A 24,395-nucleotide genomic window follows, 5' to 3' on the forward strand; every position below is an offset into this window, starting at 1 on the left:
GGATCAGCCTGAGGTGTAAACTTAATGTCTTCTTGGGTCTTTTTTTTTTTTTTTCTTTTTAGATTTTATTCATTTATTTTAGAGGGAGAGCACGTGAGTGGGAGGGGCAGAGGGAGAGAGAGAATCTCAAGCGGAGTCTTTGCTGAGCTTGGAGCCCAACCCGGGGTTTGATCCCACAACCTTGAGATCATGAACTGAACCGAAATCAAGAAATGGGCGCTCAGTTGGCTGAGCACCCAGATGCCCCTTCTCGGGTCTTTTCTAAGCTTTGCTGTGTTCATTTGTAAACTTTTCCTGTTATATGCAGCTGTTTTGCCCACTCTTTAATGTCTGTCTTCCAAGGGTGGGGACCCAGGCCTTTAAATCCTTAGAAGTCACGTGAGCTGGAGGGGAGTGGCTGCCCCCCTCCTGGCCAGGGGCATCGGTCAGTGAACAGAGCACTGGCCCAATACCTGGAGGACGGGGTCCTTGCTGCCCATCCTGGTTCTTGCCCGTGTGTGTGGTTTCTTCCGGAACACGGCACAGCTGCCTGCCCGGGGCCAGGGGTCCAGAGGGGTAGCTGGGCCTGTGCTAAGAGCTGACATTGACCACAAGTAACTGCAGCTTACCATCCAGACCTTCCCCTGGTCCCAAATTAACCCAAGCACCTTCTACACAGTCCTGTGTCTTTCTCTAAAACATTCAGCTCCTCGGGCACAGGCTTCGGTGGAGGGATGGGCTGTACACGGTGTGATGGGGGAGTGCAGCGAAGACACAGGGCGACGTGGAAAGGAGCAGGGGGTAGACTAGGGCCCCCCACATCAGGGCAGGCCTTGGGTGAGCGCAGGTACTGAGGTGGCAGTGGCCAAGGTTAGGGTGTGGTCCTGGGGAGTGGTGAGGTCTGGGGCTCCCTGAGCAGGAGGATGTCACTGGAAGGGGATGTGGGGAGAGGTGGATAAGGAGACCCTGGGGTTTCTGGTGCTGGGGTTATCCAGAATTCTCCATGGAGGAGGGGGGACAGCTCCCCCAGAGGAGGGGTGGGCGTAGCCCCCGCCACTGTGAGCCCTGAGCTTCGTGTGTTCAAAGGAGAGGCAAGGAGCGAGTGTGTCCGGAGAGGAGAGTGGGGGACAGGCTGGCCGGGGGGCATGGCGCACGCAGGGCCTTGTACCTGCTGTAGGGGAGGGTCCTGGGCCGACGGGTGAGGGTGTGCCGGGAGGCCGTTAGAGGGCTCTGAGTCATCCAGATGGGAGGGGACAGTGGCTCAGTCTAGCGCGATGGCAGTGGTGCGGTACGAAGTCGGATCTTGGATATATTTTGCAGTTTGGGGAATAAGATGTGCTGGGACGTGGGGTGTGGGGCACGGGTCGGGGGAGAGGAGGGCATCCGGCTTAGAGCCAAGGACGAAGGAAGAAGGGTGGAGACCAGTTGCTGGCGTGAGGGCTCACGATCGGCAAATTGCCACAGACCGCAAGCGGAGACTCGAGCTTGAGGAACGTTCTGGAGAAAGAGGCTGGAGGTAGACACCAAGTAGCCAATAGCCGAAGATGTACATAGTTTTCTGTTTCTGTTTTATTCTTCCCCAAGGTGAAATTCACATAACATAACATTGACCATCAAAACCCAACAGCCCAGGGGCGTTTAGAACATTCCCAGTGCCGTGTGACCAGCACAGGCACTCAGTTCCCAAATACGGTTTTTACAACCAGAAGAGGAGATGAGAGGGGTCTCCCCGGAGCCTGGAGGTGGGCGGGGGGGGGGACTTTCAGGGGGAAGGACCCAGTGCAGCACCTGCAGGCCAGTGGAGTCTGTGACAGGGGTTGGGGGATGGAGGGGCGTACACGGGCAGGGGCTGGAAGGTACTGGGGGTCAGGAGAGGGACGCTGAAATCTGGCAACAGGTGCGCTGAATGGGCTGGTCCAGGGGAGGGAAGGGATTGTGGGCCAGGCGGGAGGGGAGGGTCCCGGGGGAAGGCTGAGTTCCCCACTGGGTGGGGAGAAATGGGAAGGTGCGAGCCTCCCTCCTCCAGGGGCTCACTGAGCGCCTGCTCCGTAGATCCATAGATGGCCCCCTCTTCGGTGCGTCCACAGGGTGTGTGAAAGCAAACATGCCCGCCCCCTGCAGCTTAGGTTCCGGCAGGGAGAAGGAGGGTCGAGCAAATAGCACAGCGCTTAGTGTGTTGGAGGTTTTGAGAACAGAAACCAGAAAGGGCAGCCGGGAGGCCCCAAACCACCCCTCACCCCCCACCTGTGCCCTCCTCACTCCTGGGCCTCAGTGTGGGACGGGCAGACGTCTCGGGAGCCGGCCACAGGGCCCTGCCAGACCCACACCTCCATGCCTGCGCTCTCCTCCCCAGCTGGGCTCTGGTGGGGGGGCGGTGACGCTACCTGCTCAGCCCAGCCCAGCCCCAGGATGTGTCTCACCTGCCGAGATGCCTCGCCTCTGCTCATGGTGCGGGGTTGACTCACCTCCAGGCCCCTGGGGAGAAGGCAGAGCAGTGGGGAGGGAGAAGTGGGGAGGAGCAGAGCAGTGCCGGGGAGGGGGGGGCTGGGGAGAAGGGAAGGCAGTGACAGCCCTGGGAGGCAGGGGAGGGGGTAGGAAGAGGAAGGGGTGTCTGGGAGGAGCTGGGAGAAGGCTGGTGGCCTGGGGCATAGTTTGTCCGGGTCGGCAGGTGATGTCACCCCACCGCACGGAGGGCGAGGCTGTGGCCTGGAGGTGTGCCGGGCAGCCTGGTGTGGTCGTGGGGCTGGGGCAGGAGTAGAGATGCAGACTCAGGCCCAGCACCTCTCTGCTGCCCTCGCCTCTGTCTGCAGCACGTCCATGCAGACCAGCACATGCCCTGGGGTGTGGTCTGTGCTGGGGGGACACAGGCCCTGGAGGCCTACTCCAGGCTACTGGGCGAGGAATCCCCGAGTCCCTGGTGCCCAGAGAGAGGATGGGCAGGCTCCGGATGGCTCCCTGCGTGGTGGGGAAGGGGTGTGGCCGGAGCAGAGCCTGGAGTGGGGTGTGGGGCCCTCCTGCCTGGGCTAAAGGGGTCCTGGTGCTGGGGTACCCCAGCCCGCGGCCCTCCTGCCCTGGAGGGGCTCTAAGCTTCAGAGTGTGAGGCTTATGTAGACATGCAGACACCTCATACCTGGAGCCTCTTTCTGGGCTCCGATGTGGGGCTGTGGGCGTTTGTGCAGGTGGGCAGACCCGGCTGAGCCTCCAGGTCCAGCCTGGCCACCTGGTCCAGCCTGGCCACCTGGACTGTGAAAGCATCAGCTCTGTCCCTCCTCTCTTGGGGACCTCCTGCCTGCCTCTGTCCAGCCGTCCGTGTCCTCCCACCGCCTGAGTGTGCACACAGACCCACTCCGGAGGTCCTTGCCTATAGGGTCAGGGTGGCCCTCCTGAGATTCTGCCCGGAGGCTTTCTTAGGGAGGAGGGTGGGGTTTGGAATCCGGGGAGTCGGGGAGTCAGGGAGTCACATGCTCCTGATTCCTACAGGGGTGCTGGGGCTGCCCTGGGGCGCCAGGTGGGCGCCAGCGTGGGACCAGCTTGCTGGCACTCCGCCCTCGGGGGCTTGCCGGGGCCAGGGGCTCCCTCTCCGGGAGCCCGGGAGTCTTAAACTGCTGCTCAGTCTCTTCAAGAACTGCCCTGTCGGAGTGAGCATCCTTCTTTAAAATCAGGGCTCTCGATTGAAAAGCCACCCCAGGCCCCAGGGCACTTTTTCGGGTGTGGGGTGCTCGGACAGGGCCCTCTAGGGTGGCTGAGTCTGAGGGCAGCAGGACCGTGTTCCTGGCTGGCTGGCCCCCGGGGGAGGCTGCTACCCCACGCCTCCATCTTGTAGGATCTCCCTCCGTGGGCCGCGCACTCGGTGTGCAGGTGCGTCACGCAGGCCGGCCGAGTTGCTCAGCGGCATCCTGTGCGATCCCAGAGAGGTGACGTTTGCGGCAGATCTTTGCTGGGCAGATGGCACCCAGACCAAATGCTGCGGAACCATTAGCCTGAGCTTTGGGGGAGGCACGCTGGGCGCGTGAGGTCAAAGCGTCCCGCTTGCTTGATCCAGCCCTGCTGCAGACACTGCCGGAGCGCACAGCTGCCTGAGCTTCTACTCTTTCCTTCCTGGTGGTCCAGCCCAGGCCCCCTCCTGCCGGCGCTTCCCCGGCACCCCGCCTCTCCTGGTGGCCTTCGCCTCGCTGCAATGCAGCTTCTCTGTGGGACAGGGCGAGGGATCCCCCTCCTCTTCCGCTGGAAGGCTCAGAGCCTAAGTGTGAGGTCAGCTGACTCTTGGGTGTCAGGAGGTGCTGGGGAGCCCTGCCGGCAGCTGGGGATCACAGTGACCACCCGTGAGCAGTGGTCTTGCCTGTGGGCCTGGCCAGATGCCCAGCTGGGAGACCGCCTCCACCCCCAGGACCCCCTTCTCCCTCCCCTGCCTGGCGCCTGCCTGTGTCAAACCTGTGAAGGAAAGTAGCTCAGGGCGGGGAGCGCGGGCTCCGGGAGCCCAGGGCTGGTCCGCTCCAGTCTGCCACTGGGTGACCTCGGGCAAGTGTCTGACCCACCTTGGGCCTTATTTGCCTCATCGTGTGGAAGGGCAGTAACGAACAGCAGGATCTGCCTCGGATGGAGCTGTGGGACCAGGCTCCATACAGTGCTCAGTCATTAGCCCCCAGGGGGTGTGGGGAGGTCGACGGGACGGCCAGGGAGGCTCTGGAGGATGCCCGGAACATTCCTGCTTCCTTCTCCAAGGCCAGGCCCCTGGATTGGCTGACATGGCTCCCGGGTGCCTGCCGGATGTAGCCTTTGGGAGAGCGTGGCTGCCGGGTCTGGGAGAGGGAGGGAGGGAGGGCGTATCTCATAGAGAAAGCGGGTTCCTGCTGACCCCGCAGAGCAGGCTGCACCAGGGTGAGAGGCCCTGATTTTCTGCTTCTCCAGTCTCTGGGGGTTGGCTGGGGCCCTAGAAACACCCACTGCATTCTTAGATTCACCTTTATGGAGGTGTGATTCACACACAATAAAATGCACCCCTTCTAAGCCTGCCAGGGGGTGGGGAGGAGGAGTGCGGGCTCGTGGGGCCTTGGCCGCCCTGCGCCCCCATCCCTTCTGCGGAGACACATTTCCCTCCGCCTCTTCTCGTCACCGAGATGTTTGTGTACTCTTATTACTTGGTTTGAACAGTCCTTTGTGCACTTTGGATTCATGTCCTTTATCAGATACACGATTTGCCTTTGCAAATTCTCCCAGTGTTAATTTGTCTCAACCAGCATCCTTCAAAGAGCAGATCTTTTCTTAAAATTCCGATGAAGCTATCTTATTTATTTAATTTTTTCAATTTTCTGTGGCCAAAAAGGCTTTGCCTAACCCACAGTCACAAAGATTTCTTTTGGAAGGTTTATAGCTCTAGGTTTTACATTTGGCGCGATGATGCATTTTGAATGACTTTTTGTACATGGCACGAGACACGGATTGAACTTTAATGTGTTTGCAGATGGTATCCAACTGTTCCGGCACCATGTGCTGAAAGATGATTCTTTCTCCACTAAATTGCCTTTACACCTTCGTCAGTAACACGTGTGGGTCTGTTCTGGGCCATTGATCTCCTCGTTTCTATGCCAATACCACGCAGTCTTGAGAACTATAACTTTACGATAAATTCTAAAACCAAGTAGTGGTTAGTCCTCTGTTTTTATCCTTTTTCAGGGTTGTTTTAGTTACTCTAGGTCCCCTGCATTTGCATATGAATTTTAGAATCAGTTTGTTAATTTATATTTTAAAAATCCTGCTGGAGGGGCACCTGGGCGGCTCAGCTGTTGGGCATCTGCCTTCGGCTCAGGTTGTGGTCCCAGGACCCTGGGATCGAGCCCCGCATTGGGCTCCCCGCTCGGCGGGAAGCCTGCTTCTCCCTCTGCCTCTGCCCCTGCTTGTGTTCCCTCTCTCGCTGTGTCTCTCGCTGTCAAATAAATAAATAAAATCTTTAAAAAATTTTCTAAAAATCCTGCTGGAATTCTGATTGGGATTACGTTGAATCTCTAGATTAATTTAGAGAGAATTTACATCTTCATGATATCGAGTCTTCCAACCCATGAAAATCATATCTTTCACTACATATTTGGGGGGTCTGTGATGTATCTCAGCACGATTTTGTAGTGTTCAGTGTACTGTTTGTCATATTTACCCCTAGGTATTTCATTTTTTTCTGCAATTGTAAATGGTGTTTTTAACTTTTCAAATATATATATATATTTGAAAATATATATAACGTAAAATTTACTATTTTACCCTCTTTTAAGTATAGTTGAGTAGCATTTAAAATATTCACATTGTTGTGCAACAATCTCCAGAATGTGAACGGTATTTTTAAATGTTCAGTTTCCAGCTGCTTATTGCTGATATATATGTGAATATAATTGATTTTTGTATATTTGTCTTATATCCTGCAGCCTTATTATTTATAGTAGTGTTTTTGTAGAATCCATCAGATTTTCTACGTTGATAATCATGTTGTATATGAATAAAAGAGGTTTTATTTCTTCCTTTCCAATCTAGAAGCTTCTTACTTCTTTTTTTCTTTTAAGATTTTATTTATTTGACAGAGAGAGACACAGCAAGAGAGGGAACACAAGCAGGGGGAGTGGGAGAGGGAGAAGCAGGCTCCGGCTGAGCAGGGAGCCCGATGCGGGGCTCCATCCCAGGACCCTGGGATCATGACCTGAGCTGAAGGCAGATGCTTAACGACTGAGCCACCCAGGCGCCCCACCTTTTTATTTCTGTTATTGCCTTATTGCACTGACTAGAATCGCCACTTCAGTTTTTGAATAGAAGTCATCACAACAGACATTCCTGTCTTGGTCCTGATTTTAGGGGAAAGCATTCAGTCTTTCTCCATTAGGTATGAGGTCAGTGATTTCACAGATGCTGTATATCAAGTTGGGAAAGTCCCCCGCTATTCCTAGTTTTCTGAGAATTTTTACCAAGATGGTACATTTTATCATGTGCTTCTTCAGAATATATTGACACAGTCATACGGTTTTTCTTTTTTAATCTGTAAATATGGCAAATTACGTGGATTTTCAAACATGAAGCCAGCTTTGCATTCCGGTATAAATCGCTGTTGGTCATGTTTTTGTCTTCTTTGTATGTTATTGGGTATGCAAATCTTTTTGTGGACATGTTTTCATTTCACTTTGGTAAATACCGAGGAGTAGAATTGCTGGTTTACGGGACAGAGATGTTTAGTTATGTGAGCAGCTGCCACGCGGTTTCCCAAAGGGAGTCGAACCAACTTGTACTCTTGCTGGTGCCATTTGCGAGCCCCTCTCATCCTCATCACTTGGTCATGTCGGCCTTTCACATTCTCGCAATGTGTAACGGGGTTCCACCACCAAAGCTTCTTTAATAAGGCACAAGCGATAACTTTGTGTTGCCTAGTGTCTCCATTTCTTAATTTCAGGCTCCCTTGAGCCCTCCTTGGAAGCAGCTGCTTGAGTTATGATTGAGGGCGTGCATGCGTATCGCCCCACACCCCCACTGGATGGGCAGGCTGGGGTCAAACAGCCTTCAAGTGTGGGTCCCAGTGGGTCCTGGGGCCCACGGCAGGATGTCAGGCAGGTTTATAGCCTCTCCTTCTGCCTAGGAGCCTTGTTGTCAGAGAGATGATTATCAGTGGTGGTTGTACGCTCCCCCTTCCGATCACATGCCCTCCTTGGGCTCACGTCTGTCTCACCCTTTTTCCCCCTGACACAGGGCTTGGAGCAGATAGTAAATATTTCAGGCTCTGCTGGCTACACCTTCTCCGTCACAACCACTCAAACCCTGCCCTTGTAGTGCAGAAGCTGCCAGGGCCAAAAATGTAAATGATGGGCGTGGCTGTGTGCCAATAAAACTTTATTTACAGAAACAGGCCTGAGGGCCACGGTTTGCCAATCCCTGCTTAATCCCTGTTCTGTAAACAGGTGTTCCAGGCCAGGACAGAGACAGCCTTGTCCCAGAGCCTGTGTCTAAGGATGGAGGATGGCTGAGCAGGGGTGTTTGGTGGTCTTTGCTCAGCCGATCTCAGGATTTCCACACGAGTCAATGAAGGCTGTGCGGAGAGAGGCCTGGGCCAGAGGTCCAGAGCAGACGTCAGCGAGTGGTGAGAAGTGGGGTCTCCCCTGCACCCCAGTGACTTTCCCAGTTGGGCTTATTTTGCACGTCGCCATTATTGTCCCATTTCACAGAGGAGGAGGGTGAGGCCTAGAGGGCTGCTCCTTGCCCAAGACTGGGCACTCTGTGCACAACTGTTGACTGAGCAGCTTTGGTGGACGTTTCTGGGGAAGACAGAGCCCACTGGGGGAACTGGGTCTCTCCCCTTTCTGGGCCGTGGTTTGGTCCACCGCGACAGCTCTTAACTATAAACCGCGTGCCACCCTTGCCACGCGGTTCTGCCCCACAAAGCCGCTGTGCTCCGCACGACACCGCTCCCGTGCCGCACATCCCTCGGCGAATGTGTGTCGGTGCAGGGGGAGAAGGCCTTGGCTCTCTCTTGGGAAGTGGGGACTCTGCAGACGTAGGGCTATTTGGTCGTTCATTCATCACAAGCCCTTGAGCCCCTTGTTTTGGCTAGGTTCTGTGCTGGGTCCTGGGGGACTGATGTCCTCGAGAAGCCCACAGTGAGTGGGGAGACAGACTGTTAGGAAGCCCAGCGGCTGTAACAAATAGCCCCACATCTCAGAGACAGGACTTGTTACTTGTTCAAACAGTGTTTTGCAGAGGTGCCTGGTCCCAGCTCTCTGGGGCCTCTCTGCTCCAGACAATGACTCAGGGGCCTCCTCCCCTCCCCCCCTTTTCAGTCTCCCCCCCGCCCCCCGTCAGCTGAGGCTGGGGACACCACAGACCACCATGGGCGGGTGGTGGCCGTCAGCCAGGCCTGGAGGGACATGGGTCCCTCTGATCACATTCCAGGAGGCTGGGAAGTGTCGTGCCCTGTGACCCCAGGGAGGAAGAGAGAGACGGTTGCTCGAGAGCCCCAGTGGTCTCTGCCACAGACCCGTGTTCAGGGGGGCTGAGGAGATGAGTGTCTGAACCGGGACATGGCTGAGGGTGGCCGGGGAAGCTGTTAGTGATCCCCCAGGACAGGCTGTGCATGCTGCTCTGTAACGACCTGCGTAATCTGGGCACTCTGCGTACCAGGCCGGCCCCCTGCTGTCTGTGTATGAATGGTCTCGCAGTCCTTGATGGAATGCTGTCTGTTTTGCAGAGGAGAAACTGAGACACAGAGCAGTTAAGTAATTCGCCTTGGGACACACAGCTAGGAAGGGTGGGGAGGGGGTGGGACCCGGTGCGGCTGGCCCACGTGGGTCCTCCCTGCTCGTGTTCTCTCAGACCAGAGGAGTGGCTCACTTCCTGGTGGGGCAGCATTTTCAGGAAGAGGGAGCGGCTCCTGGGGCCCAAGGAGGGTGGGTGCGCCCAGGCATTCAGGCAGGCTGCCGAGGGTGGGCTGTGGCCACAGGACAGGGGCGCGTGGGGCAGGGGCCTGGCAGGGGGGAGTACCAGGGGCTTCGGTGTGCCCCCTTGGCAGTTTCTGGAGAATGCTACCAAAATGCAGGGAGTGTCTTCTGAGAGTAGGGGACAGAGGTGGAAGGTTGGTTCATGCAGAGCCGCGGACCCTTGTCCTGTTCTCTGCATGTTCTCTGCATCCCCAGGTTCCTGTGGAAACTTGGGTCACGTGTGGGGGTCTTCTGTCTGCTGCTGAGCACGCGTGGGCTAGAGGGGGGGGTCTTTGGCCCTCTGACCCCCACCCAGCCCTCAGGGAGGCACAGAGCTGGGGCATGTGGCCTTCTCCCCACCCGATCTCCCCTGCTGCCCACTCTCTGGGTCCCCTGCATGCCTGGCCTGCCTGCTGTGCGGACCCCAGTACGTTGGAGGCCTGGCTTCTGGCTGCGGTCAAGCCCTGTGGCCAAGACACCTCCCCGGGTCAGTGCTCAGGGCAGCAGGGTGGTGGCCTGTCCCTCAGTGTCCCCCAAGCCATGGGCGGGGTGGGGGAGCTCAGGGACGTGGCTGTGTGGACATCTGGGGACCGGGCTGCTGGGAGAGGGCCCAAAGCACGTCAGGCGCCTGACCCATTTACATTCTAGGGGTCGAGACAGGCAGTGCTGGGTAAACAGGCAAAGAAAGTCAGCGCCGGCCCGGCAGATGGTGTGAAGACCCGAGAAGGGCATTATGATGCAGGACCCATGAGGGTGCCCCCTGCTGGTGGCCAGGGGCCCCGTGAGGGTGACATTTGCACTGAGATGTGGGAGGGAGGGGCTGCCCAGGCATTCGGGGGCTGGAGCAGTGCCCGGGGAGGAGCCAGGAGAGGTGGTGAAAAGTCCCCGGAAGGTTCCAAACAGAAAGCTGATGTGATGCTCTTGGCTTCCGGGGCCAGTGGCTGTGGGCGGAGCAGGCAAAGGGGCCGTGGGGGGCCATGGGGGGAATGGCAGGGGGCCAGGGGTGGACAGAGGGGATGTCTGGGAGGATGGGTGGGTGGGCTGGTGGCCTGCCTTGCCCCTCTGCTCACAGCTCTTCTGAGTGGGGTAAGGCCCCCAGAACCGAGGCTCTGAGGCCTCAGGCTCTCTGGGCTGCACCCCTCACTGGCCCCAGTGGGGAAGGCTGATGTCAGCCAAGCCCCGGACAGGGAGGAGGTGGGGGCCTGGGGCCCCCGTTGGTATCAGAGTGCCAGCCTCCAGCTTCCCGGCCAGGAGCCCGTGTCTGCGCGTGGGCTCACTTCCCCATTCCCCAGCCCCCCAGACTCACCAGGAGTCCCCTCCTGCACCAGCCACCCCCACCCCATAAATAAGCATCGAGGCAAAGTTGGAGGTGATGGCTGGGAGGATCGCCAGCCCCCACGGACAGTCATCTGTGTGGCTCTGCGGGGCCCTAGCGATGACATGGCTGTTTTTCTCCCGAAACTTCTCTATTCTCGGGGCCATTGGAAGCGATCTGCCTCCCTGGCCTCCACTTCCTCTGCTAGACCCTAGAGCAGGTCGCACGCCTCAGAGGCACCTTGGGGACGGGGATGCTGTGAGCTTGGTTGTCAGGTTTGGAAAGTGAGCAAGGCCTGTAACCACCAGAACCCTGTGCTCAACTGCTCAGCCCGCCGGCCCCCCATGTCCCTCTCGGATCTCACAGTAAGCCGGAGCTTGTCTCCCCAAACAGGCAGGGAGGGAGGCTTGGGCCCAAGGCATGGCCAGTGCCCTCGGGCAGCTGTGAGTCTGGGGCCAGGGCCAGACATCCCAGGGCCAGGGCTGCTGGGTCCTTGGTCCAGGAACCAGAGGTGCCTGCTGCACCAGCCCCCCACAGCCGCACCTGCCCACTCACACGTGCACACCCGCACCTGCCCACTCACACACTCACACGTGCACACCTGCACCTGCCCACTCACACATGCACACCCGCACCTGCCCACTCACACACGTGCACACCCGCACCTGCCCACTCACACACTCACACGTGCACACGCGCAGCTGCCCACTCACACACTCACACGTGCACACCCGCACCTGCCCACTCACACACGTGCACACCCACACCTGCCCACTCACACTCACGTGCACACCCGCACCTGCCCACTCACACACTCACACGTGCACACCCGCACCTGCCCACTCACACTCACACATGCACACCCACACCTGCCCACTCACACGTGCACACCCGCACCTGCCCACTCACACACTCACACGTGCACACCCGCACTTGCCCACTCACACTCACACATGCACACCCGCAGCTGCCCACTCACACACTCACACATGCACACACCCTGCAAACACTTCTAGCACAGTGCTGTGGGTCTGTGGTCCAGCCTTCGGTGTCTGAGGAGGGGCTCTGGGCCTCTGGTGTCTGGATTTAAACCAGATTTAAACCACACTGATGTAGGAGAAGCTTTCCTTACAAGTGGAAGGTGCTTGCCTCCTTTGGCCCCCAGCCCCCACACTCGGTTACTAGCACGGGGTGCACAGAACACAAGGAACAACACTGGAGCTGCCACCAGTCCCCAGTTTGTTAAGTGCCACATTCCACCGCTTGCCCGGTTCAATATGAGAAGTTGCGAATGCGCTTCCACCTGGACCTGCACCCCCAGTGGGGTCACGTGGCCGTCAGCACTCTGCACATTGCTGCACACACACGTGCACACACGTGTTCCTGTTGCACTTGGCGGGTGAGCGAGACATCAAGGCGTGTCTGAGCGCGTGGCCAAGCCAGCATCCCTGTCACGCCTGACACACGTGGCGCTGATCGCATATCATCGTCTAGCACGTCTCCCGTGGCCACGGGTTGTCTACTTGGGTGTCCGCCGAGCAGCTGGGACGTCAGGGGTGGGGCTGCTTACCTGTGGCGGGCAGGAGAGACCTCGCGTGGGACACGAGCCCATGAGACATGAGCCTGTGAGTTTCAGGGGTCTCCTTGCCAGCCTCCTTTTGCACAGATGGGGAGACTGAGGCCAGAGAGAGTCCCAGCCGCGCTGATTCCCTGGGGCGGAGCCTCCCTGAGCGTCTGGCCTTTGCTTTCCAGATCCCGACTGGGCTTCCTACACCCTGGGGGTGTTCATCTGTCTGAGCTGCTCCGGAATCCACCGGAATATCCCCCAGGTCAGCAAGGTGAAGTCCGTCCGGCTGGATGCCTGGGAGGAGGCCCAAGTGGAGGTATGGGCCTGCGAGCGGATGGGGGTGGCGGTGGGCAGGGAGGAGACCCTGCAGTCCTGCTGCTCACTGGGTGCCCTCGGCCTGGCCCCCCAGGTCAGACACCCCGGGGGTCCCTTTACCCCTGGTGCTCCAGGCTCTTGACTGGGGCCAATGCTGACCTGGGGTGGGGGTGAGGGGCAGAGGGGTGAGGGGAGGGGCGGGGGAGGGGGCCAGGAGGGGTGAGACGTGCCCCTGTGCCCTTGGCCCCCAGGTCACCAGTCTGCACACACCACTCAGCAGCCCTCGGTGCGTTCACGGGCCACCGTCACCAAGGTCCCTTGTAGGACATTTCACCCCTGAGAAAGCCATGCCTTAGCTGTCCCGAATGTGGCCGGAGGGACGCTCATCTGCTCTGCGTCCCCACAGATGTGCCCACTGTGGGCATGTCCATGGAAGGGATTGGGCACTGGGGGGCCTTGGTGTCTGGCTTCTTTCACCAAGCACCACGAGTCCAGGGTCGCCTGCGTTCTAGTGCGTGTCTGGGCTTTTCTCCTTTTTATGAGAGGATGACGTCCAGTGAGCGGAGGGACCTTGTTCTACATCTGCCAACGAGCACCGGGACGCTCCCTGAGGCTGTGTGCATGCAGGGAGCGCGTGACGGGGGGGGGCCCAGGCCCCCGGCCGGCCGCTCTGTCTCCTCGGAGGTGCCCTGAGCGTGGGGCCCTCCGTCCTCCCGGTGAACACGGAGTAAGCCCTCCTGCGGAGAATCCTGATCTATGGGACCAGGCGCCTGGAGGTTCAGTGACCGCCAGGCAGGCGCACCTGTGCCCCTCAGGACCGCAGCAGCTCCAGGAAGCCTGTCCCCGCACGTGGGAGTGTGGGGTCCAAGGCCACAGAGTCCAAGACCACGTGACTGCAATCTCCCACCCCAGCGGCTTCTGTGCCTCCCCCCCAGACCCCCCCGCCCTGTGTGAGAGCCTTTGCCGCATCCCTGCACACCGGTCCCCGTGTTTCTCCTCTGCCATGTCCCTGTGGGGCCGTCATGGGGCATTTCTGTGTCTTGATGACACTGAGCATCTTGTGCCACGGTTTAGGGTCTGTGGCTTTCCCTGAGCGCCCTTGGCCCCTCGCTGGGGCGGAGTTGGCTGTTTCGCTTTCTCGTTTTCGTCTCTATTTGGGGATTTAACCCTTCGAGGTGGTAGTAGGAGACGGTTTTTCTGGGTTGTCTTTTGACTTGGCTCGTGGTGGATTTTGCAGTGGAAACTTGTTTACTTTGATGTAGTCAAACGTATCAGTCTTCTGTGGTTTTCGGGGTTCTAGGGTATTTCGATGGGCCTGCGCTGCCCCAGGCTGGTTTGACTCATCAGGGCGTCACGGAGGTAGAATTCGCAAACCATGTAGCCCGCCCGCGGGAGGCTTCACTCCACCGCGCGGCTGTACAGCCATCCCCGCTGTCTGATCTTGGAGTATTTTCCCCAAATGAGCCCCTCACAGACCCCCCACCCAACAACCGCCGCCCAGCCCCCGCTGGAAGCCGGAAGGTGTGCTTTCCGTCCCGATGGATGCGAGTCTTCTGGAAGGGTCTTGTCACTACCCACCGCCCCCCCACCCCCGCCCCGCGGCCTCTGTGGCCCCTGCCCCCTGCGGAGCACCACGTGTCCCGGCTTTACCCGTGTGGTGGCAGGTGTCTCGGCCACACGCCCCTCTGCTGCGGAGTAATTCCTGCTGTGTGGACAGACCACATTCAGCTGACACACCCGCCCATCCGTCGGTGGACGCTTGGGTCATCTCATTTTCCCGCTCTTATGAATAATGCTGCTGGGAACAGTCCTGGGCAAGCTCGTGTGTGGACAGAAGCGGCCTTTCTCCTAGACGGAGTGGCGTGGCTCTGTCCGGACTGCCTGGAACAGGGCCACGTGCCTGCTGCCATGCAGGGCGGTCCCGGCCCCCGCAGCACTTCCCATGGCCAGTGTCTGAGTCCAGCCTCCCTCACAGGTGCAAGCTGGGCGCCTGCTGTGGGCCTGACTCGTGTTTCCCCAGTGATTAGCGGCGGGGAGCATCTTTTCATTGTTGGCCGTTCGTGTGTGTTCTTCGGAAACCTGTCCATTCAGATCCCTTACCGATTTTCAAAACGGGTTGTCTTTTTATTCCTGAGCTAGGAGCACATATTCAGAGTCCTTTATATATTCTGGACTTGAGTCCCTCATCAGATACGGTATTTGCAAATAGTTTTTCTCCTGCGGGTTATCTTTTAACCTTCCTTTTTTTTTTTTTTTTTTTAAAGACTTTATTCATTTATTTGAGAGAGAGGAAGTGAGAGAGAGAGAGAACAAGAGGGGGGAGGGGCAGAGGGAGAAGCAGACTCCCCGCTGAGCAGGGAGCCCGATGTGGGGCTTGATCCCAGGACCCTGGGATCATGACCTGAGCCGAAGGCAACCGCTTAACTGACTGAGCTACCCAGGCGCCCCTTAACTTTCCTTTTTAAATAAAATGTTTGCAATGCTAAACGTGCAGTTTATATTCTGAAGGAGCGATATGTGTATGTTTTTTATTACTGAGGTGAAAGTCACATAAACCCACCATTTTAGTGAACAGCCCAGTGGCATTTATCACATTCACGGGGTTGGGCAGCCCCCACCTGTGTTTGGTTCCAAGTCTTCCCAGCACCTCAGAGGAGCCCCGGGGCCCATCCCCCCCCCCGCCTCCGCGGCCACCCGTCTGCGTCCTGCCTCTGGGCATCTGCCCCTTGGGGCCACCTTTTGCGAAGACAGCCACGCACTCTGGAATTACTGTCCAGCTTCTCTCATTCAGCCTAACGTTTGCACGCCCTTGACGGTGTCCTTGGAAGCACAGAAGTTTTTAACTTTGATGAAGTTCCATTTTTTTTTTCTTTTGTTGTTTGTGCTTTTGGGATCACGCCTACGAAGCCATTTCTTAATCCAAAGTCACAAAGATTTCCTCCCGTATTTTCCTAAAATCATTTTTTAAAATTATACCGTAGTTTCTAGCTACTACTTTTACTGTTTAATTTTGGAAATCACATCTTTAATTCAGTTGGAGCTTATATGGCTAAAAGGTTGAGTCCAGCTGTGCTTTTTCTATGCTGGTTTCCCCGTTTCCTGCTCCCAGTGATGGGCAGCTAACGGGCATCCCCCCGTCGATCGGAGATGTGCATTAAATCCGATATGAAGTATTAGATCTTACTGGATCTATTTCTGGACCTTTTATTGGTTGCATTGATTTGGCTCTCTGGTCAGTAACAGGTTTTAATATCTGGTAGGAAGAGTATTTGCAGAATTTTCTAGAGCATTTTTGCTTGTTAATTTTAAAATGAACTTTAGAATCATTGCTAGCTTCAAAAAATACTTTTTTGACAACTTCTAAAACAACATAGATCGACATCAGGAGGCGGCGTGTGTCTACCCTTCTGAGTGTGTGTCTCTGTGCAAGATTTCTTGAGCATCCCTCAGGGGCGTGGACGTTCTGTCTTTGTGGAGACTTTGAGCATTTCTCATGAGGCTGGCTCTTCAGTATTTTGCCAAGTTCTTGATTGAGGTTTTAGATAGAAAAGCAACTGATTTTGGAATTCTAATTTGGTACCAGCTTTTTGCTGAAGTGTCTTATTGTTGGTGATTTTTTCCAGTTGACCCACTTGGGTTGGCCATGGTCATGGCCTGATGGTCCTCAAAGTTCAGTGGGTTTGGAAGAAAGGCTTTCTCTTGGTGGGTGGCGGCGGGGGTCAGAAGGAGGCAGGATTGGTGCAAAAGGAATCCCCTCCACTCTCCTTGTCCTCGAGGCCACCGTGCGTCAGGCGCCGCTGGTCCCCTCCCTGCTCCCCTGCACAAGCCTAGCTGGAGGCATCTCTTCCAATACACCTGGCACTGACCCCAGGGCCTTTGCACCCGCTGTTCCCCCGCTGCCTGTGTAGTATCTGCTCCAGGTTCCTGACTCCCACCATCTGTCCGCCTCAAGGGGAACATAGACCTTGCTTCCCCGGGCCAGTCTCCATCTCGGGGCCCTCACTGTGCCCAGTACTCGGGGACTGCCTGCTGGGCATGGGTCAGATGAGTAGAGAGCGGGCCTTGCGTGAGGCAGGGACGGGACAGCTTGGGCGGAGGGAGCAGCTCTGCAGCCCCGGGGGATGTGAAGAGGGCCCAGCCCACCCTCTCCAGGGCCCCTGGCAGAACTGGGGGTGCGTCCCTGTGGCCATTGCAAACTGCTTTCCCTGAGACAGGAGGGGCTGGGGACGCCAGGGCTCTGGGGTCAGGCGGCCCCTGCCCTAGGCCTCGGCCTCCAGGAGCACTGACCCTGTCCTCCCTCTGCAGTTCATGGCCTCCCATGGGAACGACGCTGCGAGGGACACGTACGAGTCCAAAGTGCCTCCCTTCTACTACCGGCCCACGTTTTCTGACTGTCAGTAAGTCACAGGGGGGATCTGTCGGGGGCTGGCATCAGGAGGAGCCACCAGGCGGGGCGGTGGCTGCCACCCGGGAGCTGGGGAGGGCGGCCGGGCCCCCGGAGCCGGGCAGTGGGGGGGTGGCCGGTGGCTGGAGGGCGGGCAGTCGGGCCCTCGCTGTGGGTCCCAGCAGGGGTCTCCAGGGCCTCATGTGCCCCCCCGGCGGTCGGAGGAGGGTGCTGAGCAGCTCAGGGCAGCGTCCACCCACCCCTGGCCCGGCTCCCTGTCTCCCAGCACTTCTAGACCTCCCTGAACCCCCTCCCTCCCTGGGTGTCGCCCCCCCAGGATGCCTCATCCCTCTGTGCCCCCAGCACAGGACTGGCCCCTTAGGTGTTACTCAGTCCCCCCGGCTGCCCTGCCTCTGCTGGCCAGTGTCCACGGTGGCTCCGCCACAGCTTCAGCCACGGAGATAAATGGCCCTCTTTGGACAAGGGTGCTCCTGGGGCCCAGAGGGGTTGAGTGAGAGACACAGATCCCAGCAGATGAGCTGCAACCAGAACCTGGGATATGGGCTTGATGCTGGGAATTCCCGGTCCCGGCCACCTGCCTGAGGACCTGGCCACCTGCCTCCCAGGCCGGGGAGGTGCTGCTGATGGCCACAGGGTCTCCGGGGTCAGGACGCCTTGCCAGGGACCCACCCCGGTGCAGGTACCGGGTCACATCCTGAGACTCGCCCCACCACCGGCCACTTCTGGGCCCAGGGGGGAATCTGCAGCCTGAGGCCCTGCCTGGCCGTCTCGGTATGAATCAGTGAGGCCGGGCAACTGTTGCTGAGACACGATTTTATCACCTCGGCTGCAGGCATGCCCTGTATCTCCCTTCAGAGTGGATGACAAGGGACAGCCTGGCTCACAGGCCGTGTCCTGGCCAGGACGCCCAGCAGCTTCCTCTGCGTCCTGGTCCCTGAGACATGCTCGCAGAGACCATCCCTGTGCTGTATAGGGGCTGTGCGGTCAGGGCCTCTCCGGGTGACTGGGCAGCCCAGGAGGGAGCCCAGGAGGGAGCAAGGGGACCCTGGGCAGGCCTCGCCTTCCAGAAGCCTCTGCTAGGTGAAGGTTTGCGGGAGCTGAGCCTGCCACCGTCCCCACACTCAGTAGGCACTCAGGTCTGCCCAGGCCAAGCCCCTGAGGCCCAGGAGGGTGCGGATGCCTGCAGGGTGGGGTCCGAGCCCCGCCCAGGGAGCTGTGACTGGGCGGCTGCAAGGCCAGCGAGCTGTGGTGGCTGACATTCCGAGCTCACCGAGGAGTGCCATGCGTGGTGGGAGGCGTGGTTTGAATCCCTTTGTAAACTGTAGGGTGCAGCCCCCCCCAAGATGGGCACTTTTAGAGCTGGGGGCTGCAGCAGCCTCCAGGGAGGACCCCCGGGTGTCCTGAGGACAAAACCAGGGGGTGTGTGGCCCCTCCACGGCCTCCCGTCTGTGGGGCTCGGGGCCCACGGGCGAGCCCATGAGGAGCGGTGCTCAGAAGGCCTGGGGACAAAGGTCATGTTCGTGTCAGGTGGTGGCTCAGAGGTGGGGACCTGGGCCCCCTTCCTGGTTCCGCCCCGCTGCCCTCGGGCTTGGTCCTGCCACCACGGGAAGTAAGTCAGCAGAGGTCCTCTCGGTTTTGCTTCTGCTGCAAGCCAGCCCCCCTGCTTCCTTCTCAGGGGCCCGGGCCGGGGGAGGCTGGAGCCCGAAGGCGCCCCCAAGCCCTTGGCGAGCAGGGTTCCCAGCTGGATGGGGCTCTGTGCCGGCTTGCTGGGGCGGGGGGCGGGGGGCAAAACCCCAGCTGGGTTGGCTCACACAACAGAACTTCACCGTCTCACCTCCCGGAGGCTGGCGGTCCAGGTGTGCAGGGCTCGTCTCCTGAGCCCCCTCCTGGGCTTGGACATGGCCACCCTGTGTCTGTCTGGGTCCTCTCTCTGGGGGTGCCTCCACTCCAGCCTGACGCATGGTAACTTGTTAACTCACAACCATCTTCCTTCCAGAATGGGGCTCATCTGCAAGGTGCTGGGGGTTAGGACTCCCACGTATTTTTAGGGGTGGTGGGTGTAATTCAATCCATAAGAGCCTCAGAAATCAGGCAGATAAACGATAGGAGGTCTTGGTTTGCTTCGGGGAGTTCAGAGGGCAAGCGGGTGTGGATGGCGGCCGTGCTGGGCCAGGGGCTCACCACCGTGAGGAGGGTGTATCCTCAGGTTCCCCATGGTACAAAGGAAGGGAAAGACAATGCCTGGGGGAGCTGCCCACCCTGTGGAAGGGGAAACTGAGGCACCAAGGGCAGTCACCTCCCCAGGAGGGAAAGCCCAGGCCTCAACCTCTCGCAGAGTGTCCTAGAGCATGGGACTCAGAGGCTGACGGAGCCGGGGGCAGGAGGGCTGTCGGGAACGGTGGTCAGCCGCCAGCACCTGACATGGTAGCCAGCAAGCAGCCACACTCCCACTGGAGGTTCTCCGCCAGGCTCGGGGGGGGGGGGAGGGGTCCGCCGCCTGCCTGGCACTGGGGTGCCCCCGACGGGCTGTGGAAATGGGGGAGGCAGGCCCTGGGGGTCAGAGCAGGGCAACTCCAGGGCTGGGCAGGGTGGGGGGTCTGCGGCGCGCAGGGGCGGTGGTCGCCGCACTCACCTGGCCACCCCCCGCCCCCCCAGCTCCAGGCGGCCAGTCCTGCACATGTCCCGGCTCTGCATCTGCTCTGGGTTGAGGGGACCCAGATTGACTCCGAGGGCCCTGGCACTTGGGGGGCAGGCGGTGAAGCCTGTTTCCCCTAAGCTCTCGGGAACACGGGGCGGGTCTTAGGTTTCAAGAGCAGTGTCCACTGGGGGTTTGGGCCTCCCTCATCATGGGGCTCGGTGGACAGTGGGACCCCCCTCTGACCCTGGTTTTCCCTGGTGGAGGAGCCTGGGCCAGGTGGTCTCAGGAGGTCAGGGTCCCGTACTGCGGCACCCTGTCTGTGTCGGGGCCCCTGGTGACCGAGTGGTTTGGGATCGGGCTGTCCGGCAGGGTGGGGACTCCCCTGGTGCCCAGGCTTCCTCCTCCTGCTGCCGCTGGGATCCTCTGTGCCAGGCCCGGGTGGAGGCTCGGGGGCCAGCGTCCATGCAGAGGCTGTGGTCTGGGACCTCGTGGGTGCCCTGCGTGATGGGGTGCAGATGAGGCCACGGGATGGCTGTTAGCTGTCTGCGTCCCATTGACACACCAGGCCCTGGCTCGCACACGTCGGAGCAGCCAGGCATGGCGTTCCCATGTTACAGAGAAGCAGGTGCAGGAGGGGAGCTGGCTCCCCGGGGTCCTACAGCTCCACCCTGTCGGGAGTTGAATGATGTCCCCCAAAAGGCAGGTCAGGTCCGAACCCCAGGACCTGTGCAGGGCCCTTATCTGGGAACAGGGTCTTTGCAGATGACACGAAGGGCCTGGAATAAGGGCTCGTGGGTTTTGGGTGGCAGAGGTGGGATGGCAAGTATCTTCAGAAGAGGAGGCACTGGGACCCAGGGGAGGGTCTGTGCGGAGAGGGGCAGAGGCCGAGGATGCCCGAGGGGGGCCTGGTTCTGCAGAAGGAGCCGGCCCTGCCTGCCTGCCTGCCTGCCCCTGGCCTGGCCTCTGCACCTGGGAGACCCTAAATCCCGGTGGCTTTCAGAGGCCTCGTGGACCGGGGGTTACGGGCGGCCCCAGGACCACGTGCACACCCGCAGAGCTGGGCCCCTAGAGCCTGGTTTGGCCTCACGGGCCCAGCACGAGGCCTGAGGGCCCCTGTCTGCTGCATTGGTGGGGGGAGCCCCCAAGCCCGAGGGCCGTGCTGGGTCCCAGACTCACCTGGGTGTGTGTCGTCCAGAGCCGGACGGCCCCTCCCGAGGGGTTGAGCGATCTCCGCCGTGGTGCCAGCCAAGCTGACGTGACTCGGAAGTAGAAATGGAGGCTGTGGCTGCCCTCAGGGTCGGGTGTTGGGACAGCTGTGACAGCTGGAAGTGGAGGGGCTGGGGGCTGCCGGTGGGTGCAGAGGTGGGGCGGGAGGGATGGGGAGGGGTCACAGGCCGAGCTGGGGTTCAACGAGGGTCTTGTGAGCACCGAAGAACGGAGGCAGGTGGGCCACAGAGGGCTCTGAGCGGCTCTGGGAGAGCAGACCGTGGGGGTGGCCTGGGTCAGGGCAGCGGCAGTGATGGGAGGCCAGGGCCGAGCCCCAGTGTCTGCCGAGGTGCAGGGCTCGGAGGATGAGGAGCTGGTATCTTGCCCGAGTGTGCAGGGGGTGGGAGCCGTCAGAGGCATGTGCTGCCCAGCCGGTGGGGGACCGTGGGGGCCAGCACAGAGCAGCCCTGCTCTGTGGCCGGGCAGACGCCCCCTCTGCTGCTTGCTGGGGCCACCTTCCTGGCAGTCGGGGGTGAGGGGAGGGGATGTTACTCAGCCACGGGAAGACACAAAGCACGGACTGGTACACGCCACCTCGAGGGTGAACCTCAGACACTGCTCTGTGCGCAAAGCCCATCGCAGAAGGCCACATGACATGCACTGCCCGATGCCACGTCGGCACAGGCCAATCCACACGGCAGTGGACCGTGGTTGGGCCCGGGTCAAGGGTGTCCTCTCTGCGGTGATGGCGGTACATCCTTGAGAGGGACTGTGAACCTGTGTATTTGACGCTTTCCGTGGCCGCATTTGATGGTACGTGAATTAGAGCTAATTTTTTTTAAGTTCATTTTCTTTAGTAAACTCTACACCCCACGGGGGGGCTCGAACTCACAACCCCTAGATCAAGAGTCACTCGCTCCAGCGACTCAGCCAGCCAAGTGCCCCTAGAGCTAATTTGTTTTTCAAAGATTTATCTATTTATTTTAGAGCACGAGCAGGGGGAGGGGCGGAGGGAGAGAATCTCTGCTGAGCGCAGAGCCTGATGTCAGGACTCGATCCCATGACCCTGAGACCAAGACCTGAGCTGAAATCAAGAGTCGGACGCCCAACCGACTGAGCCACCCAGGCGCCCCAGAGCTAATTTTTTTTTTAAGGGGAAGTATTAGTGGTAAAACTATCTGATTAGCAAATGATTTTAAAAAATCAAAGCTGGCGGCCCTTCAGCCCTGCCTTCCGGAGGCGGGCACGCGTTCTTTCAGGGGCCTCGTGCCCCCGGGGCGCCAGGAGCCTCTGTGAGCCCTGTGGTGCGGCCCAGCACGGCACGTTCTCTCCTCCCAGACTCCTGCGTGAGCAGTGGATCCGGGCCAAGTACGAGCGGCAGGAGTTCACCCACCCTGACAAGCAGGAGCCCTACTCCGCAGGTAAGGCCCCGTCTCTGTGCCTCCGTCCCCCTCTGTCTCTCTGTCTCTCCGCCCTGGTCCCTGTACCTCTCCCGGCACTGCCAGGCTCATTTCGAATCTGGAGGGCCGGCTAATTGGTCTGGGCCCGTGTCCGGTCCTCCTGACCCTGAGCTGGGTGGCCTGGTGCTCAGTCGTCCCGTGGCCATCGGCAGCTGGGCTCAGACGGGGTGGGTGCTGTGGGGATGGCAGGGCCGCGCTGGGCACCCTGGCTGGTCGGGGAGGTGGGCCCGTGCTGGGCTGTCTGCAGGGTGAGCAGGTGCCGGTGGGGGGCGCGGAGCGGGCGCGCGGTGGGGCCCAGTCTCGAAAGACGGGAGGTGTGATGTGGGCCTGCCTCTGCGTCCTGGAGCTGCCCTGTTGGGGAAAACGTGGGGTCTGGGTTCCAGAAGTGGGGGTGTGCACAGGGCAGCAGCCCCGATAGACCCCTCCCCTGCATGTTTGGGTCCGTTCCAGGCGCTCAGGTCTGCGAGGGCCCGGTGTCTGCCTCCTGCCTCGCTGAGCTCAGGAGGTGGTAATGACCGTGTGACAAGCTGGGAGCCTTCCTGCCTACACGTGTGTCCCCCTCCCAGGCCCGAGGTCCCTCATTAGAACACTTTCCCCCAAGTTCCTGGTGCCGCCAAGCCCTGTCCCTCTTGGACAGGGGTGAGAGAGTGGGCCAGGGGCGGAGGGGACTGCGGGAGGGGCACAGTAGCGGGCCCGGAACTGGTGGCCTTGGAGCCGGCGGCTTCTCAGTCAGCCCCTCCGGGGCCCGCAGAAGGGGCAGAGGCTCCACCCGCCTGCCGCCGCCGAGGTCCTCGCCAAGCCACCGCCCCGTGGGGAGGCGGCCGGTGCGCTGGCCCCGCACAGCTGCTAAATCTCATCTGCTCACGGCAGGGGCCTCCCCAGTGCCCCCCACAGGCCCCCCTGGGGCTTCCAGGAGGAAGGGCAGCATTCAGGGGCATCCAGGAGCCCCACGGCCCACGGCCTCTGAGGCCTGGCCAGCCAGGTGCCCCCAGACCCAAAGCCTGCACAGGCCCCAGCCCCTCCGAGCCCCCTGCTGCCAGCCCCAGTGTTGGGGGTGTTGGAGCGGGTGCACCTGGGTACCCCCTGAGGTGTCCCTGGCCCTCTGGTTTCCCTCTGCGGGCTGCTCCCCCTGCCCTGTGAGGAGCACCAGGGGATTCCCGTGGGCACTTCCTGCCGCAAGAGCACTTTCTCAGGCCCGGGGAGGACACGCCCACCTGGCCCCACGGAGGCAGAAGTGGCCCGGCCCCTCCCACGAGGAGGAAGGGAGCCGAAGGCCTCGGGAAAGGCCGCGGCCCTGGGAGCCACGTGAGGCCCAGGCTGGCGGCCACGACCCCCCCCCACCCCCCCCCCCCAGCTCAGAGGGGCTGCGGGGACCAGCAGGTGGCGGGAGCCCGTGCCCCCAGCGGGGCGTGGCGGGCGTGGGGTGCGCCGCTCACAGCTTGTCCCGCTGCGTGTGGTGCCCCGGGCCTCCCGGGAGGAAGGGCTCCAGCACACTTCTCTGAGGGGCACCAGGCCCCAAAGCCGGACGTGAGGGCGACAAGACGGGCCACAGGGGAGAGGACATGAGCCCTGCCCACGGAGGGTGTGGACCGGGGAGGGAGGAGGGCTCGGCCCTTCTGACAGAAGAGGTCCACTGTCACCGAGGAAGAAACGGGGGAACGGGACGGTCAGCAGCGAGGGCCCCAGCGGAGCAGGTGCCGAAATCCAGGGAAGCTGGGGGGAGCCAGGATTTGTGCGTCTCGAAGCGTCTTCCCCTGGGTGTGGATTGGGGTGGAGGAAAAGGGCCCGGCCGGCCGAGGAGCTGCTGGAGCCGCCTCCCCCCGCGTGGACGGGGCACCAGTGCCCGGGCGGCGTGGCTGCCGTGATGTTCTTGCTGGAAATGCAAAGCCTCGCCTCGGCTGTGAGGAGACGCCGGATGGGCCCCGCGGAGGGACCCTGACCGGACTCGCTGACCAGCACTCCTCGGGGGCATCAAGGCCAAGAAGCGGCTGCACGTGTGTGCCCGGGGGGCATCGCGGGGCAGGGGCGGCAGCGGGGCCGCCGTGAAGGGGGTTAGTCGTGCCGTCCGAGGTG

At 60.2% G+C, this 24,395-nt stretch overlaps 1 protein-coding gene across 5 annotated transcripts in view; it reads left to right on the forward strand.

Moving 5' to 3' along the window:
• The window catches only part of ADAP1 (ArfGAP with dual PH domains 1), a 72,634-nt gene that overhangs the window by 31,754 nt on the left and 16,485 nt on the right, over positions 1-24,395 (forward strand). For all 5 annotated transcript variants that reach the window (XM_027612665.2, XM_027612662.2, XM_027612664.2 and 2 more), the window contains exons 2-4: positions 12,484-12,614; positions 16,919-17,010; positions 22,201-22,283. In XM_027612665.2, coding sequence (XP_027468466.1) covers positions 16,922-17,010; positions 22,201-22,283 — 172 coding nt within the window. In that variant the 5' untranslated portion in view covers positions 12,484-12,614; positions 16,919-16,921. The remainder of the gene's footprint in view (positions 1-12,483; positions 12,615-16,918; positions 17,011-22,200; positions 22,284-24,395) is intronic.

Source organism: Zalophus californianus, chromosome 10 (assembly GCF_009762305.2).
Source record: "Zalophus californianus isolate mZalCal1 chromosome 10, mZalCal1.pri.v2, whole genome shotgun sequence".
Taxonomy (NCBI): domain Eukaryota; kingdom Metazoa; phylum Chordata; class Mammalia; order Carnivora; family Otariidae; genus Zalophus; species Zalophus californianus.